The sequence below is a fragment of the Gorilla gorilla genome, chromosome 4, assembly GCF_029281585.2.
Source record: "Gorilla gorilla gorilla isolate KB3781 chromosome 4, NHGRI_mGorGor1-v2.1_pri, whole genome shotgun sequence".
Classification (NCBI taxonomy): domain Eukaryota; kingdom Metazoa; phylum Chordata; class Mammalia; order Primates; family Hominidae; genus Gorilla; species Gorilla gorilla.
The window spans coordinates 81,372,964-81,393,394 of NC_073228.2; the positions used below are offsets into that span (position 1 = coordinate 81,372,964).

The window sequence follows — 20,431 nt, forward strand, 5'->3', positions numbered from 1 at the left end:
GAGGAATATGAAACTGACAAAAGACAGGGGCACAGGATAAGTACTGAAATGTACAAAAATAAAGAACCAGAAGGACTTGAAAATGAGAAGGATCAGCAGTCACCCTTCTGAAGTCCTAAATTCTAAGTCCAGGGGTGCCCTCAATGCCTACCCATCCCCTTGGGTAATCCACACAACCTCTGTGCATTTATCCAATGGAATCACACTTGTCTGTAAGGACATAAAAGTACCACAGACACAGAAACCAAGGAGCCAGAAGCCGTGTAAGTTGTTCTGTGCCCGCCCCTTCCCTACCCCGATGCTGGAGGTAAAGGGTTAAGATGTGGGCACAGGTGAGTCCTCCACTTCCACCCTGGTTCTGTGGCAGACCTGGGAAAGGGGAAAGAGGACAGCAGCAGCAGGGGCAGTTGGCGCTCCGTGCCCCCACCTCCAGCTCTGCTGAGAATCCTGGGTGTCACAGCAGAAGGTGAAGCCAGGGCACCATGGCAAAGGCCCTCCACACCCTTCCTCCTTCAGAGCACACCCGTTTGCCAGGGCTATAGGATGCAAGGACAGGTCTCCCCTGCCACTCCTCTTCCCAGGAGAGATGGGGGTTTTGTGACTTCATCCCAATAAACCAAAGACCAGGAGAGAAAATGTTCAAAATTTAGGTGAAAAAAATGTGTGTTCCAAGACTAAAGTCTCCCGAAATGGCCTTCTTCTTCCCTTTCGTTGGTATTATATATGTATATACACAAATTAAGCATGCAGCAACTTTCAGACTCTCTAAGCTAAAAAATAATGCACTAGACAAACTGATTTCTAGACATTAAAATTTGTTCTGAGCAAAGAACTTCATACACAGAAGCATTTAGGGACATTTGTGGACAAACACACAATGGAAAGTGGGGCTTTAAGGCCAGGTGTGATAGGCTCACCTTCTATATTGCTGGAATCTCAGCAATATAGGAGGTCGAGGCAGGAGGATCACTTGAGGCCAAAAGTTTGAGACCAGCTGGGCAATACAGTGAGACCTCCATCTCTACAAAAAATGAAAAAATGAGGTGAGCATGCTGGTGCATGCCTGTAGTCCCAGCTACTTGGGAGGAGGATAGTTTGAGCCCAGGAGTTTGAAGTTGTAGTGAGTTATGATCTCACCACTGCACTCCAGTCTGGACAACAGAGCAAGACTCTACCTCTTAGAAAAAAAAGAAAAAGAAAAAAAAAAGTAGGGCTCCAGGTGATCACCCTCCCTTCCAGAGTGCCAGAGACAGCCTTGCTGCATTGAATCTTCTATACCTAGCTTAAACATATGTGACCAAACAATTTCCAGAACACAGGTGTGTCAAAGGTCACACCAGACAGGAATACACATTCCTTCAGTACAGTTTTTTATCCTCTCAGCTAATTTAATTTATGTAATAAAACAGTAAATAATGATCACTTTTATATGCAATAAAAGCTTAAAGAACCCCAACTAAGAAATGTCTCCACCCCTAGCCTCTGTTTCTTTTGGGGAGAGGAGGGAACTAGAAATGCTTCCCTGCAAGTTTTACAAAATTCTGGCTGTTAATTGTTAGGAAACTTAATGTATACTATTATCATTAACAGCCTCTACTCCAGGCCGGGCACAGTGGCTCACGCCTGTAATCCCAGCACTTTGGGAGGCTGAGGCAGGTGGATCACCTGAAGTCGGGAGTTCGAGACCAGCCTGACCACATGGAGAAACCCCGTCTCTACTAGAAACACAAAATTAACCGGGCGTGGTGACACATGCCTATGATCCCAGCTGCTCAGGAGGCTGAGGCAGAATTGCTTGAACCTGGGAAGCAGAGGTTGCGGTAAGCTGAGGTTGCGGTAAGCCGAGATCGCGTCATTGCACTCCAGCCTGGGCAACAAGAGTGAAATTCTGTCTCAAAAAAAAAGAGCCTCTACTCCAATACTTGGTTATTTCCACCCGTTAAGAACACTGAGTGGCTGGACACAGTGGCTCATACCTGTAATCCCACCACTTTGGGAGGCCGAGGCGGGCAGATTGCCTGAGGTCAGGAGTTCAAGACTAGTCTGGCCAACATGGTGAAACCCCGTCTCTACTAAAATACAAAAATTAGCCAGGCATGGTGGCGCCAACTGTAGTACCAGCTACTCGGGAGGCTGAGGCAAGAGAATCACTTGAACCTGGGAGGAGGTGGTTACAGTGAGCTGAGATTGCACCACTGCACTCCAGCCTGGGTGAAGGAGTGGGACTTTGTCTCAAAAAAAAAAAGAAAGAAAGAAGGAAAAACACTGAAAGAACATGTAAAAGTCAGCAGTTATGTCAGAAAACTTAGTTTTCTAAATTCTAAATTGGTAAGATATACTAATTTTAAGACTATTATAACTCTTCCTGGCTAGCCATCTATCATTATTTTAAACACTCATGCCTAAACTGAAACCCAGAAAGCAACACTTCTGCTGGATACTCACTTCGAAACGGTTTGGATGATGAAAACATCTTTTCCCCTCACAGACTCTTGAATTTGTACTCTCGTTTCTGGCAGGAAAAGGAAAAAGAAGAGAAGGAAAGGCATATAGTTCAAATTTTTCAAAATACACAAAAAAATCTGTATTATTCCCTAATGTAATAGAATATGGCAACTCAAACTGTTATAAGACTCAGTAGGCTTTAGATGTTACAAGGGATAATACACATACTGCCATTAATCACTTTTTAAAACACAGCTTTAAGAGGGAATTACATTTCTGACTTGAAATAAGTAAATGTATAATTCTCACCCCTTATATATACAAACAGTTGAGTGCTGTACCACTCTGAGCATGGTAACTTTTTTTTTTTTTTTGAGACGGAGTCTTGCTCTGTCGCCCACACTGGAATGCAGTGGTGCGATCTTGGCTCACTGCAAGCTCTGCCTCCCGGGTTCACGTCATTCTCCTGCCTCAGCCTCCCGAGTGGCTGGAACTATAGGCGCCCGCCACCACATCCAGCTAACTGTTTTGTATTTTTTTAGTACAGACGGGGTTTCACCATGTTAGCCAGGATGGTCTCCATCTCCTGACCTTGCGATCTGCCTGCCTCAGCCTCCCAAAGTACTGGGATTACAGGCGTGAGCTACCGTGCCCAGCCTGAGCACAGTATCTTTATAGACAATCATAGGCCAGGCACAGTGGCTCATGCCTGTAATCCCAGCACTTTGGGAGGCCAAGGCGGGCAAATCACCTGAGGTTAGGAGTTCGAGACCAGCCTGACCAACATAGAGAAACCCCGTCTCTATTAAAAATACAAAATTAGCCAGGCGTGGTGGCGCATGCCTATAATCCTAGCTACTCGGGAGGCTGAGGCAGGAGAATCGCTTGAAACCAGGAGGCGGAGGTTGCGGTGAGCCGAGACTGTGCCATTGCACTCCAGCCTGGGCAACAAGAGTGAAACTCCGTCTCAAAAAAAAAAAAGAAAATTATATACTCATTCAATCAGCATCAATTATCAATTCAGAATGTATTAGGTACAAAACATTGTATGTTGTGAGAAACAAAGATAAATAAGACCTAATATCCCTACTCTCAAAATATGTGTGATCAGTCATAAAGAAACAATTAGACAAATCCATAATGGGACATTCTACAAGACAACCTCTTCACTGTCACAGGAAGAAAAAGGAAGAGGTGAGGGGATTGCTCTAAAATAGAAGAGACTAAAGAGATATTTTTTAAAAAAATCCCTTGAACTAAGAATCCTGGTTTGGGGTGGAGGTGTTGGAAAAAACAACTATAAAAGACCCTTTAGGCTGGGCACGGTGGCTCACACATGTAATCCCACCACTTTGGGAGTCCCAGGCAGGCGGATAATCTGAGGTTAGGTGTTTAAGGCTAGCCTGGCCAACATGGTGAAACCTCGTCTCTACTAAAAATACAAACATTAGCTGGGCTTGGTGGCACACACCTATAATCCCAGCTACTCAGGAGGCTGAGGCAGGAGAACTGCTTGAACCTGGGAGGCAGAGGTTGCAGTAAGCCAAGATCGCACCACTGCACTCCAGCCTGGGTGACAAAGCCAGATTCCATCTCAAAAAAATAAAAAATAAAAGACCCTTTAGGACAATTAGGGAAATGTGAATATAGGCCATATATTAGATGATTAAAGAATCGTTGTTGGGCTGGGTGCGGTGTCTCACACCTGTAATCCCAGCACTTTGGGAGGCCAAGGCGGGCAGATCACTTGAGGCCACAGAAAAAAAAAGAATTGTCCTTAATTGTTAAGTTAATTTTCTTTTCCTTTTTTTTTTTTTTTTTGAGACAAGGTCTTGCTCTGTTGCCCGGGCTGGAGTGCAGCGGCGTGATCCCAGCTCACTGCAACCTCCACCTCCCGGACTCAAGTGATCTTCCTGCCTCAGCCTCCCAAGTAGCTAGGATTACAGCTGTGTGCCACCAACCCTGGCTAATTTCTTTATCTTTGGTAAAGATGGGGTTTTGCCATGTTGCCCAGGTTGGTCTCGAACTTCAAGGGTCTCAAGTGATCCACCCACCTTGACCCCCACAAAGTGCTGGGATTACAGGTGTGAGCCACCATGCCCTGCCTGTAGTTAATTTCTTTAAATGTGATAATGGTATCATATTTATTTAGGTGAAAGTAATTATTCCTAGAGGATGCATGGTCAAGTATTCAAGGATTAACTGTCTGCAACTTACATTTTTTTTCTTTTTTTGGGACACATCTCGCCCTGTTGCCTAGGCTGTGGTACAGTGGTGCAAATATGGCTCACTGCAGTCTTGACCTCCCGGGCTCAAGAGATCCACCCACCTCAGCATCCCAACGTGCTGGGATTACAGGAGTGAGCCACCGCACCCGGCCTGCACTTAATTTCAAATGGTTCGCCACATACATATTCATATGGCAAAATGTTAACTGTTCAAGCTAGGCGGTAGTTCACTGTACTATTCTTTCAACTTTTTTATATGTTTGAACATTTTCATTAAAAATGTAGGAAAATAGTTTGGGAGGCTGAGGTGGACGATCATTTGAGGTCAGAAGTTCGAGACCAACCTGGCCAACATGGTGAAAACCCGTCTCCACCAACAACACAAAAAATTAGCCGGGCGTGCTGGCACACACCTGTAAGCCCACCTATTTGGGAGGCTGAGGCAGGAGTATCGCTTGAACCTGAGAGGCAGATGTTGCAGTGAGCCAAGACTGCGCCACTGTACTCCAGCCTGGGCAATGGAGCAAGACTCTGTCTCACAAAAAAAAAAAAAAAAAAAAAAGTAGCAAAATGGGAACAGATTGTGAGGATAAGAGAAAAAAAATGTTGGAAAAAACGGAATACAAGTTTACAAAAGAATGTGGTATGATGTTAAGAAAATGAGCTTTACCAGCCTGAGCAACATGGCAAAGCCCCGTATCAAAAAAAAAAAAAAAATTATGGCTGGGTGTGTGTGTGTGGCTCACACCTGTAATCCCAGCACTTTGGGAGGCTGAGGCACGAGAATCACTCGAACCTGGGAGGCGGAGGTGGCAGTGAGCCAAGATTGCCCCACTGCACTCCAGCCTGGGTGACAGAGCAAGACTCCATATTTAAAAAAAAAAAAAAAATAGCCTGGCAGCATGGTGCCCACCTGTAGTACCAGCTACTGGGGAGGCTAAGGTGGGAGAAGCACATGAGCCCAGGAGGCAGAGGCTGCAGTGAGCCCTGATCATGCCACTACACCTCAGCCTGAGTGACACAGAAAGACCCTGTCTCAAAAAAAAAAAAAAAAGAAAAGAAAAGAAAAGAAAATGAGCTTTAGAGTCAGGGAGATCCGGATTCAAATTGGACCTTGTACCTAACATCAATCCCTGAACTCCTGAACTCAGTTTTTCAGTATCTGGTAACAGTAAGAAATTCACAAATATTACTTCCTTCCTTCCCAATAAACACCAAGTATTTTCTCTCCCTTTATTCAGAAACCTGGAGAGTGGACCAGTCTCCTGGAGTCTTATGCCACTGCTTCTCCCTTTCACCTTCCCTCCTAGACTCCACACAAAGAACATCATTCAATCCCCTCTAGGGGAAGAATCTTCTCCAAACTCTCCTTGCAGAGTTTAATTATACTTTTTCCCTACTGACGCCACATAGGGATCCTGGGAGACAGAAAAGAGGCAGTAACGGAGATAAACATGGGAACAGCAAAACTTGTGCCTTTTTATCAAAGCCTCCTGTAGGCTTTATAATATGTAAATATTTGATAAAATCCTGTAGGGGGGCCAGGCCTGGTGGCTCACACCTGTAATCCTAGCACTTTGGGAGGCTGAAATGGGAGAACTGCTTTTGCCCAGAGTTTGAGATAAGCCTGGGCAACATAATGAGACCCTCGTTCTACCAAAAAAAAAAAAAATTTTTTTTTTTAAATCTAGTGGAAAAGGAACAGGAATAAGTATATATTGAGCACCTACTGTGTGCCAAAAACTGGTAGGCACACAAGTTATCCCACTTAATCCTCAAAACAGCCCTAATTTACAGTTTATTTATAGTTTAGAAAGGTTAAATAACTTGTCAAGGATAAGGTGTGTAACTCTCAAGCCCATGCAAGCTGTCCATCACTTCTGCTAAAATAATTTCTTTTTTTTTTTTCCCCCTGAGACAAAGTCTCGCTCTTGTTCCCCCCAGGCTGGAGTGCAATGGCACAATCTTGGCTCACTGCAACCTCCACCGCCCGGGTTCAAGCGATTCTCCTGCCTCAGCCTTCCCAGGAGCTGGGATTATAGGCGCCTGCCACCAAGCCCAGCTAATTTTTGTATTTTTAGTAGAGACAGGATTTCACCATGTTGGCCAGGCTGATGTACAAACTCCTGACCTCAGGTGATCCGCCCACCTCGGCCTCCCAAAGTGCTGGGATTACAGGCGTGAGCCACCACGCCTGGCCTAAAATAATTTCAAATATCCACCATTGCTAAAGAAATTACAAAGATCACTTTCTATTTATTTATTTATTTATTTATTTTTGAGACAGGGTCTCACTCTGTCACCCAGGCTGGAGTGCAGTGGTATGATCACACCTCACTGCAGCCTCCACCTCCTGGGCTCAAGCAATCCTTCCACCTCAGCCTCCCTAGTAGCTGGGACTACAAGTGCAAACCACCACTCCTGGCTAATTTTTGTATTTTTAGTAGAGACAGGGTTTTGCCGTGTTGCCCAGGCTGGTCTCAACTCCTGAGCTCAAGGAATCTGCCTGCCTCAGCCTCCCAAAGTGCTGGGATTAGATGCATGAGCCACCACACCTGGACCTACAAAGGTTAAATAACACTTTTTTTTACAACTTGGGAGAATTATGTAATGACATATATCAATTAGCAAAAAGTATTTCTTAACAATATTTTATGAAGTCTAACCCAAGGCAGCTTAGGTGCAAATAAAGATTAACTAAAATGGCGGTCACACAGGATTTACTCATCCTGTCTAAGGTGACAGGATTTACTCATCCTGCCTAAGGTGACATAAATTTAAGCAACAGTTGAGCTCATGTTCATTCAGTTGACCAGCTGGTTCAAATATGTCTGCAGCTTTTACTGAATGAAGTCTCAGAACTGGAGTTCAAGCCCCAGAAATGACTTGCACCAGGGTTACATATCTAGCTGGTATTAGTGAGAGCTAAAAAACCACTCTGTTCTACCTTGCCTGCCTGACTTCTTGCTAATGGAAATGTACAACTGAATCAAATCGTTTCAATAGTAAAGGATGAAGGACGGAGCCAATATGCCACATTTCACAAAAAGTTCAATGTTCCACATGCCCAAGATAGCTCACCTCTGTTAGGTTCCTGGTAAACCTGCACTTTGCCCATCTCCACCCCTAGCCGCCTAGAGAAGAGAAAGGGGGAAAAAGCTGAAAAAGTAATAGAAGAAACCCAGTATCTTTACTATTTAAGGAGACTCGTAAATCGATAAGAGTAAAATAAAATAAAGTTATTCTTCTTATAAAATTTAAAGTCAACATTAAATTGTTACATCAATCCACTACCTAGCCCCTCACCCCAACCCCATGTCTCCCCAGGAAGGACTATGCAGTCCCGCTCTGCCTGCCTCACCAGCCATCTTCCTTGGACACTCTGTACTCCAGCCCACGTTCCTGAGACACACCAAGAACTCCTCCTGCATGCTGCAGAGGCTTGGAATCTGCTGTCCCCTCTGCTTGGGGGGCTCTGCCTCCAGACCTTCACTTGGTGGCTCATTCAGGTTTCTCAACTCACACGCCATACCCTCAGTTTAAAAGCACTTCAGCACACATGCTAAAGCAGAACAACCTGCCCCATCATTACTTTCACACAGTTTTCTTCATAGCATTGACATCATCTGAAATTACCTTGTTTGTTTTGTTGACTTGACTTCTGTTTGGCTCCCACACTAAAATGTAAATTTCATAAAAAGGATGGATCTTGACTCACTGATAATCCCCAACATCTAGATCAAGGTCTAGTACACAGTAGTAGGGGTACAATATTTGTTTAATAAATATCTAAAATTATACTAAACTATAAGCTATAAGTTATTTCATATAATATACATGTTAATGTTCTTTTTTTGAGACAGAGTCTCGCTCTGTTGCCCAGGCTGGAGTGCAGTGGTGCAATCTCAGCTCAATGCAACCCTCCTGCGTTCAAGCGATTCTCCTGCCTCAGCCTCCCAAGTAGCTGGGACTACAGGCGCCCACCACCACACCCAACTAATTTTTTGTATTTTTAGTAGACGCGGGGTTTCACCTTGTTAACTAGGATGGTCTCGATCTCCTGACCTTGTGATACACCCACCTTGGCCTCCCAAAGTGCTGGGATTACAGGCGTGAGCCACCGCGCCCGGCCCCAGTGTGCTTTATACTCAAATAATTTTATATATACATAGCACCTAACACAATCCCTGGCACTTATAAGGCACTCAATAAATGTCTGCTGAAATGTAGGGAGATGGGATAGTTTACAAAAAGAATAGCCCTTAATATATACAGATGAAACATACTACATGAACATCTTGCATGATGAAAAAAAAGATACATGATGAAAAAAAGATATAATTATTTTATAATTATAAAATATCTGCTTTCAAGTTTAACAATAACTGCTAATCTGATTATCAAATTTAAAGCATCACATAATGAATATAGATTTTAATGGTGCAATTATAACTCACTCTGCAATTTTCTTTGAGAGCTCCATACATGATGAATTCGAGTTTGCTGAAAACAACACCAGACCACCTTTGGTTATGTTCATCTTGGTTTCTAATTCAGGTGGCGTCACACAAAACATCAAAACCTTCTTGGTTTTCCAATTTTCAGAGCCTAGAAGGATATAATACTTATTAAAAACTGCCATATGATATGAAATATACCTGAATTTTTTTTAAAGGAAATGACTTCAGCTGAAGGAAATTAGTTTCCATCCTAATAGTATTTTTTAAATATTAGATATATACGGACAAACAGAAAGTTCACTTGGATTTCAGGGTCCTAAATTTATGGAAATACATTATCACATGATGTTCACAACCACTAAGAAGAAATGATAAACTTACAAGAAAGGCGGAGCTGAAGAGCTCAATGTTTTACTGATTGCTGCTTAAAGTCAATTATGGACAACCTCCTTTTATTCTCTGACAACAAAATTCCTCCTGGATTAACACACAGAAAAATGGCAGAGCCATTAGCGAGAACAAGGACTGATTAATCCTTAAACAAAGAATAAATGACCCATCTACACCCAGCTTTTCCTGTAATCCTTGTTTACCATAAAACCTTTCCCGGCCTTTCAGCTGCCCTGTGTCATGTCTAAAACTGACCTCTCATCTTCATTTTCCTCAAGTGGAACACGGGCTGACTAGATAATCACCTTGAAGGACACTTAAGCGACCACCCAAATGACAGTTTTGGTCACACCCAAATTTTGGCAGTGGGCCAAAAATAAAAAGGTCCCTGGCTTATAAATCATCGGTGCTGGTCAGATGTGGTGGCTCACGCCTGTAATTCTAGCACTTTGGGAAGCCAAGGCAGGCGGATCACGAGATCAAGAGATCGAGACCATCCTGGCCAACATGGTGAAACCCTGTCTCTACTAAAAATACAAAAAATAGCTGGGCATGGTGGCGCATGCCTGTAGTCCCACCTACTCGGGAGGCTGAGGTAGGAGAATGACGTGAACCTGGGAGGCAGAGGTTACAGTGAGCTGAGATCGTGCCACTGCACTTCCAGCCTGGCGACACAGCAAGACTCCATCTCAAAAAAAAAAAGTCGTCATCAGTGCTGAGTGTCCTCATCACGTAATGGAGATGCTAGATGGGAGGAACAGCAACAATCCAGCAGGCTGTGGGCAGGGGGGCCCTTTCTCAGCAAGCCCACTGCATTTCCACAGTTGTATGTTCACCTGAGACCTCTGGGAAGGCTGGTGTAGATCCTCAATGAGCTGAAACTAAGCTAATCTTTTTCATTATTCTCAAATTTTAATTATACAAGTAAAACACAAACACATCCTCCCTATAAAAATCTGAAACATGGCTGGGCACGGTGGCTCAGACCTGTAATCCCAGCACTTTGGGAGGCCAAGTCAGGCGGATCACAAGGTCAGGAGTTCAAGACCAGCCTGGCCAAAAGGGTGAAATCTGTCTCTACTAAAAATACAAAAATGAGCTGGGCGTGGTAGCGGCTGCCTATAGTCCCAGCTACTCTAGAGGCTGAGGCTTGAGAATCGCTTGAACTCAGGAGGCAGAGGTTGCAGTGAGCCAAGATTGCACCACTGTACTCCAGCCTGGGCAACAGAGCGAGACTCCGTCTCAGAAAAAAAAAAAAAAAAAACCTGAAACATGATAGTTAAGGATAAAGTCACCAGCCTCAATCCCAGGTCCTCCCCAGAAGTGAGAGTTCTTATCAGTTTGGTAGGGACAACATAAGACCTTTTCTATGCATTTATACATGTGACCTCCATAAAAATTATATACGGCCAGGCACAGTGGCTCACGCCTGTAATCCTAGCACTTTGGGAGGCCGAGGTGGGCAGATCACTTGAGGCCAGGAGTTCGAGACCAGCCTGACCAACATGGTGAAACCCCATCTCTACTAAAAATACAAAAAAATAAAAATAAAAATAAGCCAGGCATGGTGGTACATGCCTGTAATCCCAGCTACTCATGAGGCTGAGGCAGGAGAATCGCTTAAACCCAGGAGGCAGAAGTTGCAGTGAGCTGAGATCCACCGCACTCCAACCTGGGCAATGAGAGCAAAACTCCATCTAAAAAATTTAAATAAAAAAAAAAAAAAAGGCCACGCAGTGGCTTACGCCTGTAATCCCAGCACTTTGGGAGGCCGAGGTGGGTGGATTACCTGAGGTCAGGGGTTCCAGACCAGCCTGGCCAACATGGCAAAACGCTGTCTCCACTAAAAATACAAAAAATTAGCCGGGTGTGGTGGTGCATGCCTATAGTCCCAGCTACTTGGGAGGCTGAAGCAGGAGAATTGCTTGAACCTGGGAGGCAGAGATTGCAGTGAGCTGACATCATGCCACTGCATTCCAGCCTGGGTGACAGAGTGAGACTCTGTCTCAAAAAAAAAAAAAAAATTAATTAATTAAAAAAATACATATCTACGTGTGTGTGTGTGTGTGTGTGTGTATATAAAATGTTTCAAACACAAAAAGACGTAATTGTGCAATTGTATCTATAATTTGCTTTTTCACTAACCAGTCTATTTTGGCAATCTGGGTTAGAAGATACAGACTTGGCCAGGCATAGTGGCTCACGCCTGTATCCCCAGCACTTTGGGAGGCCAAGGCCAGAGGATCGCTTGAGCCCAAGAGTTTGCGACCAGCCTGGGTAATGTGGTGAGACATTACCACCTCTACAAAAAATTTTAAGATTAGCCAAGCATGGTAATGCATGCCTATTATCTCACCTACTTGGGAGGCTGAAGTGGGAGTATGACTTGAGCCCTGGAGGACAAAGCTGCAGACAGCTATGTTCACACCACTGCACTCCAGCCTGGGGGACAGACTGAGACCCACTATCCAAAACAAACAAACAACAACAACAACAACAAAAAAGAAGATATTATAATAGAGACCTATTTTGCACAGTCCCACTAGCACTTCCTGCAGAGGCATTCCAGCTGGCACAACCCAGGAATCTGCAATGGGAAATATGGCAGACTACAATGCAATTTACCTTAAATTTGCCTATGACTTATAAACAGAAATGTATACACAACTAACCAAAGCCCTAAAGTGACCAAGGTGGACAGTGGCATCTATATCATGGAAGTGGCTTTGGGGCAGAGATCAGCAAATTACAGCCTACACAGGCCAAATCAGGTCCCTTGAAAGCCTATTTCTGTAATACAGGCAGTAGCACAGCCACACTCATTTGTTTACAAATTGTCTCTAGATAACAACAAAAGCAGCAAGTATGCCCCACAAAGCCTGAAATATTTATTATCTAGTCCTTTACAGAAAAAGTTTGCTAAGGCCTTTTACAGGACAATGTAGCATCTGCAAAGGCTACTAGCAGAATGGCTGGTATAAATGAAAGAAATTGGCTGGGCACGGTGGCTCATGCCTGTAATCCCAGCACTTTGGGAGGCTGAGGCGGGCAGATCACGAGGTCAGGAGATCGAGACCATCGTGGGTAACACGGTGAAACCCCGTCTCTACTAAAAAATACAAAAAATTAGCCGGGCGTGGTGGCGGGTGCCTGTAGTCCCAGCTAATCGGGAGGCTGAGGCAGGAGAATGGCATGAACCCAGGAGGCAGAGCTTGCAGTGAGCCAAGATCACGCCACTGCACTCCAGCCTGGGCGACAGAGCGAGACTCCGTTTCAAATAAAGAAAAGAAAAGAGAAGAAGAAAGAAAGGGAAGAAAGAAAGAAAGAATACGTTTAATCATCAACATTCTGGAAGGGATCTTAAGTACTTCTAAAGCCATCTCTCAACCAATAAACATGTGTGTTTAAGAACCAAAGGTATGGCCAGGCACAACAACTCACACCGCTAATCCCAGCACCTTGTGAGGCCAAGGTGGGCTGACTGCTTGAGCCCAAGAGTTTGAGACCAGCCTCGGCTACACAGTGAGACCTAGTCTCTACAAAAAAATCAAAAAATGAGGTGGGAGGATCACTTGAGCCCAGATGGTCAGGGCTGCAATGAGCCATGATTGCACCACTTCACTGCACTCCTGCCTGGACGATGGGAATGCGACCTCGTCACAAAAAAATAAATAAATAAATAAATAATTGCCGGGCACGGTGGCTCATGCCTGTAATCCCAGCACTTTGGGAGGCCGAGGCAGGTGGATCACGAGGTCAGGATATCGAGACCATCCTGGCTAACACAGTGAAGCCCCGTCTCTACTAAAAATACAAAAAATTAGGTGGGCGTGGTGGTGGGCGCCTACAGTCCCAGCTACTCAGGAGGCTGAGGCAGGAAAATGGCGTGAACCTGGGAGGCAAAGTGGGCAGTGAGCTGAGATCATGCCACTGCACTCCAGCCTGGCAGACAGAGCAAGACTCTGTCTCAGAAAAATAAATAAATAAATAAAAGGGTGTTACAGGTCCAGGAAAAGAAATAAAAACAAACTAATTTTCCTGTAGTTGTAAATACAGGATTTGGAGTCAAACTCATGTTTGCATCTTGAAATACTTCCCCTAAACTCACAGTGAGGACTTGCATAAGTTATCTAATACTCAAAATCTCTTAGCCTCAGTTCTGCCATCCATACAACTGTGAAAACTGACCCCACAGGTGACTGTAAAATTTCTGCAAGGCACTTAACACAGTGCCCTGCATATCGGACATGCTACCTATGAACTGACTTCTAACATCTTGATTATCTACCATACAAGTACAGTAACAGCCATGGGGGTGGGGGGGCATTTTTTTTTACACCCCCTAACCTTCAAATAAGAAGCTCCTTAAAGTACAGCAGGATTCCTGATAGGAGTTGGAACACTTAGAATGAAAGTATTTTAGAGGTAGGAAGAGATCTTAGAGGTAGTTCAGCCCATCCCTCCTAAATCTTTTGTTCAAAGCCCATCTGTAGGAATCCTGCCAAGGAACCACTCAACAGAAGCTTGAACAGCCCCAGGGTCTGATGCCCACATCTGCTGACGGCCCATCATTCCAAATTCTTCCTTAGAACATGCTGTGGCCAGGCGCAGTGGCTCACGCCTATAATCCCAGCAAATTGGGAGAGCGAGGCAGGCGGATTACCTGAGGTCAGAAGTTCAAGACCAGTCTGGCCAACATGGTGAAACCTCATTTCTACTAAAAATGCAAAAATTAGCTAGGCCTGGTGGCACACGCCTGTAGTCCCAGCTACTCATGAGGCTGAGGCAGGTGAATTGCTTGAACCTGGGAGGCGGAGGTTGCAGTGAGTAGAGACTGCACCACTGCACACCAGCCTGGGTGACAGAGCAAGACTCCGTCTCAAAACAAACAAACAAACAAAAGAACATGCTGAGATTCCTCTTCCTGCAGCTTCTGCCCACTGGTTCTTGTCCTCTCCTTAGAGATTTATGGGAAACATCAAATTCCTTTTCCACAGGACGGCCTCCAAACTATTTCAAGATAGGTCTCCTGCCTTTGTATATTTTTTAGAATATTTCCTGAAGTCTTTCCTTATCTCTCATGGTTTAAAATGGCCTGCAACACCCTGCATGTGGTCTCTGACGTTCTAGACTTCAGATATAGGCTTCTATATAGAATCCTAACCTAAGACCACCCTCAAAATGACATGGTGGAGTGGACTGGGGAGCATCCACTTGGAAATGACTATCAACATAGTCATGTTTTGTGACTATTCACTTCACAAGTTAATCAAACATAAGGGCTGTTTATTTTTCTTTTTTTTCTTTTCTTTTTCTTTTTTTTTTTTTTAAGATGGAGTTTCACTCTTGTTGCCCAGGCTGGAGAGCAATGGCGCGATTGCGGCTCACTATAACCTCCGCCTCCCCGGTTCAAGCGATTCTCCTGCCTCAGCCTCCTGAGTAGCTGGGATTACAGGCATGCGCCACCACACCCATCTAATTTTGTATTTTTAGTAGAGACAGGGTTTCTCCATGTTGGTCAGGCTGGTCTCAAACTCCCAAGCTCAGGTAATCCACCCGCCTCAGCCTCCTAAAGTGCTGGGATTACAGGCATGAGCCACTGCGCCCGGCCATAAGGCCTGCTTGTAGTTTTAGTTCTCCTTTCTTCTGTTGGTAATTAAGGCTGTGTTCTTTACCAAGCTTCAAGAAAAGAGTTATAAAGACTATCCTCAAAAACATAATAATCATCGAGATGGGGCTGGCAGGAGGCTTGTTAGCACAAGGTTTTAGTGTGAAATGAGAACACTCCCTTATTTTCCCCATGAGCTATAACTGCTTTATGTTTATTCTAAATTTACTCTAGAATGTGTGAGAATTATTTATAACATGTATGAAAACACACCGTTTTCAGAGAATCTTAGCACCTTTTAAAGAGCAAATCATACTCCTCTTTTGAATAAGATTTGAGAATGTTAAGTCTCATGAATGAAGAAACCACACTGAGAGATCATTTCCTTTGGACAGACTAGCAGTCATTTCAAAACCACTCACCCACATTTCAGATGGGGAAGACTCACATTGAAGTGTGTTGTCTTCCCTCTAAAGCATCTACTGTGTAAATACCTTCTACTTAAAGATGGCTGAAGTAGGAATGTGAAGAGTTGGGTTTGCCTTCCAGCTACTAGGCCACGTGGACATCACTTGTCCTTGCTGGGCCTCAGCCTTTACCTTCCAGACAAGAGATATAACCTTGGTAAAAAGATTTCCCCATCAGAATTTAAGGTCCAGGCAGCAGAGATTATTTTTTACCATGATATTCTCTGCTGTATACCCTGTGCAGCTGCCACACAGTAGAGGCTAAGCAAATGATTGCTGAATAATGCCTGACCTCAATGAGTCACAATGATTAACAAATGAAATTGAAAGATGAACTAACAGGCATCATAAAGTATAAAAACCGGCCAGGCGCAGTGCCTCACGCCTGTAATCCCAGCACTTTGGGAGGCCAAGGTGGACGGATCACCTGAGGTCAGGAGCTCGAGACCAGCCTGGTCAACACGGCGAAACCCCTACAAAAAAATACAAAAATGAGCCAGGTGTGGTGGCATGCACCTGTAACCCCAGCTACTCGCGCAGCTGAGGCAGGAGAATCGCTTGAACTTGGGAGGCAGAGGTTGCAGTGAGCTGAGATTGCGCCACTGCACTCCAGCCTGGGCAACAGAGCAAGACTCTGTGTCAAAAAATTAAAAAGTATAAAAATTTATGTTTATTGGCCGGGCATGGTGGCTCACGCTTGTAATCCCAGCACTTTGGGAGGCCAAGGCAGGCAGATCACAAGGTCAGGAGTTTGAGACCAACCTGACAAACATGGTGACACCCTGTCTCTACTAAAAATACAAAAAATTAGCCGGGCGTGGTGGCGCATGCCTGTAATCCTAGCTACTCAGGAGGCTGAGGCAGGAGAATCGCTTGAACCCGGGAGGCAAGAGGTTGCAGTGAGCTGAGATCGCGCCACTACACTCCAGCCTGGGAGACAGAGCAAGACTCTGCAAAAAAAATAAAAATAAAAAAACTTGTTATGTATGTTTATTAGTGATGTGCCTCACTCCAAGGAAATCTGTTTTTAATATCAATATTGATGAGAATTTGAAGGGCAAATTCTAAACCGAATTACTCTTCCACTTCTCTATGATCCCAGGCTCTGCTTATCTCTCCAACAGAATGTTAACTCATGCCTAACATCTGAGTGTTCACAATGCTTATGACAACCCAGTGAAGCAAGCACTAGAATGAGACCCATTTTAGACAGGGAAGCTAGGTTTCCAGATGAAGAAACTTACTCAAGGCTGCAAAGCCTCTAAGCAGCAAAAATAGCTCGGTCTCAGCATGATTTGTAGTAGTTAGTCCTATGCAACAGTGGGCTGCACAGCCTGTCTCTTAACCCACACAGAAAACGACTTGGCACCCCGCTGAATTCTGCATACAGAGAGCAAAATCGGACAAATACCCAGATTTTGAAAAATGTCTATTGTAAACATGCCTTGTTTGGAAAACAATTTATATAATAGTGCCAAAGAAAGAAAACAGAAGTTTGATTCGGTATTTCCACTTCGGGTAATTATCCCAAGGAAATAAGGAAAAAGCTATATGCTCAGTGATGGTGGTCAACATAAGACTTTTCAAAGAACAAGTACACCAGACCTGTGTAAAGGTTCCATAATAAAGTAATTAAGTAAAACACAGAACAGAAATTCAATAAATATTCAACACGACGCAAAAGTATCTATGAATGACTTTAAGTGGAACGAGCTCAAATCACAACTGAGTAATAATGGTACACACGAGGGCAGCAGGAAAGGAATATGGACAAAAAGGATATGCTTTAGTGGGGTTCAATAATGTGGGTGAATTATTTCTATTTGTGCAATTAAATTTTTTAAACACTAGAGATCACACCTCCTCAAGCCCCAAAGCCCCATTCCGCATTTTCATACTCCTTTCAAAAGCTAAACACCCAAACGGAGCCAACATTAACATAAGAGAAAAATTATTATCATCAAGCAGAATACTTAAAAATTTCATCACGGTTCCCCCTCAATCTCTGCTGGGGTGAGTTCTGAGTTGGATAAAATCATCCTTTAGGAGGTGAGAGATATATTCGTAACTAGCAAAGCCAGGTAAATTAAAATCAGGGGCTCCGTGTCAGCTTAGGGACGGAGAATGGCTGGGTCTGGGCTTGCTTTCAGGGCTGCTCACCACAGGTCCCATAATCAGGGTTCGACTCCCCAGCGGCGCCTCAGGGAGCGGAGAGAGCCCAGGCACCGGACGCCCGTCCCCCGCCCCCGCCGACCCCTGGCGGGAGAGGAAGAAGGGAGGGAAAAATGGAAGGGCCGCGGGCGCGAGGTCGCCCCAGTGAGCCCCCAAGCAGCCACCACCCAGGGACCCCGACCCGTCCGCCTGCGGGCGCCGCGGGCTCCCCGCCCCTTGCACCTGCGCCCCGCAATGCCGGAGCCAGCCAGCCCTCGCCGCCGCTCGCCACTGGCTCCCGCCCGCCTACCTGGCCCCGACCCCAGCCCCGGCCCCGCCGCAGCCTCAGCTGCAGAAGGAAGAAAGCGCCGGGTCTCCTGGCGGCCTCTCTAGGAGCAAAATGGCGACTCCATGCACAAGATTGGCGTCCGCGGTGACTGCGAGGCCGGTGGGCGGGGAGGGGCGGGGGCGGGGGCGGGGCGGGGGCGGGACTAGAGCCCGGACAGCGGAGGCACCTGGCTGGGGGCTGTGGGCGTGGCCCACCAGTGGGGAAGGCGCGGGGCAGTGGGTGTAGCCACAGGGGTGGAGTCGGGCTGGCACGATGGGCGGGGCGGTGGGCGGGGATGTGCCTGTTTTGGTCCCTGGAGAGCTGCTAGCCCCACACCAACTGTGACAGCCCAGGCAGGTTACAAGGAATGAATGTGGACAGAGTATGACATTTGGAATTACAAATACCTGGGTTCAAGCCTCCACTGGCCTGTAACCTTGGACAAGTCATTTCAACCCTCTGAGCTTGTTTCCTCATCTGAAAAACAAAGATAGCAGCACCCATTCCATAAGACTGTTGTGAGGATTAAATGAGACAATACGGCCAGACGCGGTGGTTCACGCCTGTAATTCCAGCACTTTGCGAGGCTGAGGCGGGAGGATCACGAGGTCAGGAGTTCGAGACCAGCCTGACCAACATAGTGAAACCCCCGTCTCTACTAAAAATACAAAAAAAAAAAAAAAAAAAATTAGCCAGGCGTGGTGGTGCGCGCCTGTAATCCCAGCTACTCAGGAGGCTGAGGCAGGAGAATCGCTTGAACCCGGGAGGCAGAGGTTGCAGTGAGCCGAGATCGCGCCACTGCTCTCCAGCCTGGGTGACAGAGCAAGACTCCATCTCAAAAACAAAACAAAACAAAACAAAACAAAACTGTGCTAAAAGCACAGTTCTGGGTGTATAATAAATGATCAGTTTTTTGTTTGTTAGTTTTTTGTTTTGAGACGGAGTTTCGCTCTGTTGTCCAGGCTAGAGTGCAGTGCACTGGCGCGATCTCAGCTCACTGCAAGCTTCGTCTCCCGGGTTCAAGCGATTCTCCTGTCTCAGCCTCCCGAGTAGCTGGGATTACAGGTGTGCGACACCACGCCCGACTAATTTTTTGTATTTTTAGTAGAGACAGGGTTTCACCATGTTGGCCAGGCTGTTCTCAAACTCCTGACCTCAAGTGATCCGCCCGCCTCGGCCTCCCAAAGTGCTGGGGTTACAGGCGTGAGCCATCGCGCCCAGCCATTATCAGTTATTATCGTTATTTGCCTTGTCGCCTTTTTCTCTTTTATTATAAAGGAATTGGTACTTTTGGTATCCATTGCCTAAGTTCTTTATAACTTAGGTAATGTTTACTCTTTATTGTATGGATAACATAATAATAGCAAACACATGGTCCTCTTTTAAGTGCTTTACATATATTAACGGTAACTTATTTAATCCTCACAAGAGCATAAGGTAGGTGTTGTTATCCTCTCCATTTTAATAGTTGTGGGAACTGAGACGACGACGTTAAATAACTTTTCCAATGACAAAGCAGTGGACAGAATTTCGACCCAGGAGGCTTTGCACAGGTCTTCACTTACCTAATCCCTATACCACATCTTCTCTCCAATTCTGCTTTGGATTTTTCACAATAATGAGGCATGAAATATTCATCAGAGGTTGCAGAGCTAGCTAGAGTCTTTATGGTTCAACGTCTTATTTTAGAAACGAAGAATACAAGCATCTCAACTAACGAATTATAAATTAGGTGAGACTTCGTGAAATGGAGTCGTTTGAAACATTTCCTTTGCCTGACAACTTTACAGGGACACACCTCTTTGTAAAGAGCAAGACCCATGAGCCCAGTGATTATCTGCATACCAAAATTGATTCCTCTTCAGCGGTACCTCGGCTGGGCTCACGTCCCTTCTGCGCTGGCATCTAACTCCGGTCACAACCCCCACCCCTCTGCTGTGGCTGGCGTAGATTCCACGCGTCACATGTTGGCATGTGACTGGATCTGGCCAGTCAGAGAAGTTCATCCCTCTCCGCTCGCTGATTCGCTCCAAAGATAGGCTACTGAGCCAATCGGAGCCCACGAAACACCGTCTCCATCCCTGCGCCGGGACTGGAGAGGCTTACTCTCTCCTGCTGATGCTGCAGTCGCTGGGATGCCAGGAGGGGAACCGCCTGAGGAAAGTGCTGAGAGAAAAGAGGGGGAGGGATACAGACCGGGCCCAGATGAGTTTGCGCTGAATCTGAAGTCGGCAGGTCCCTGGACATTTCTATTATGGAAGCCAAGAAGAACCTCCCCTCCACCCTCTGAAGCCAGTGTGGATCGGGTTTCTGGCACTTGCAGTGTCTGCACGGTCTCCTCTGCTTCCTTCTCC

General features: G+C 45.5%; 1 protein-coding gene across 9 annotated transcripts in view; it reads right to left on the minus strand.

The window, feature by feature from the left end:
* Positions 1-20,066, minus strand: part of PRPSAP2 (phosphoribosyl pyrophosphate synthetase associated protein 2) — a 76,108-nt gene extending 56,042 nt beyond the window's left edge. The window contains exons 1-6 of one of the 9 annotated variants that reach the window (XM_055385983.2): positions 18,060-18,230; positions 11,884-11,987; positions 9,515-9,610; positions 9,131-9,281; positions 7,755-7,807; positions 2,446-2,512 (exon numbers count right to left, since the gene is read on the minus strand). In XM_055385983.2, coding sequence (XP_055241958.1) covers positions 2,446-2,512; positions 7,755-7,807; positions 9,131-9,249 — 239 coding nt within the window. In that variant the 5' untranslated portion in view covers positions 9,250-9,281; positions 9,515-9,610; positions 11,884-11,987; positions 18,060-18,230. Of the gene's footprint in view, positions 1-2,445; positions 2,513-7,754; positions 7,808-9,130; positions 9,282-9,514; positions 9,611-11,879; positions 11,988-12,047; positions 12,111-18,059; positions 18,271-18,484; positions 18,555-19,922 lie in introns of those variants that run through there. The other 8 variants (XM_055385978.2, XM_055385976.2, XM_063706610.1 and 5 more) reach the window with 8 other exon arrangements.
* Between the last annotated feature and the right edge of the window lie 365 nt (positions 20,067-20,431).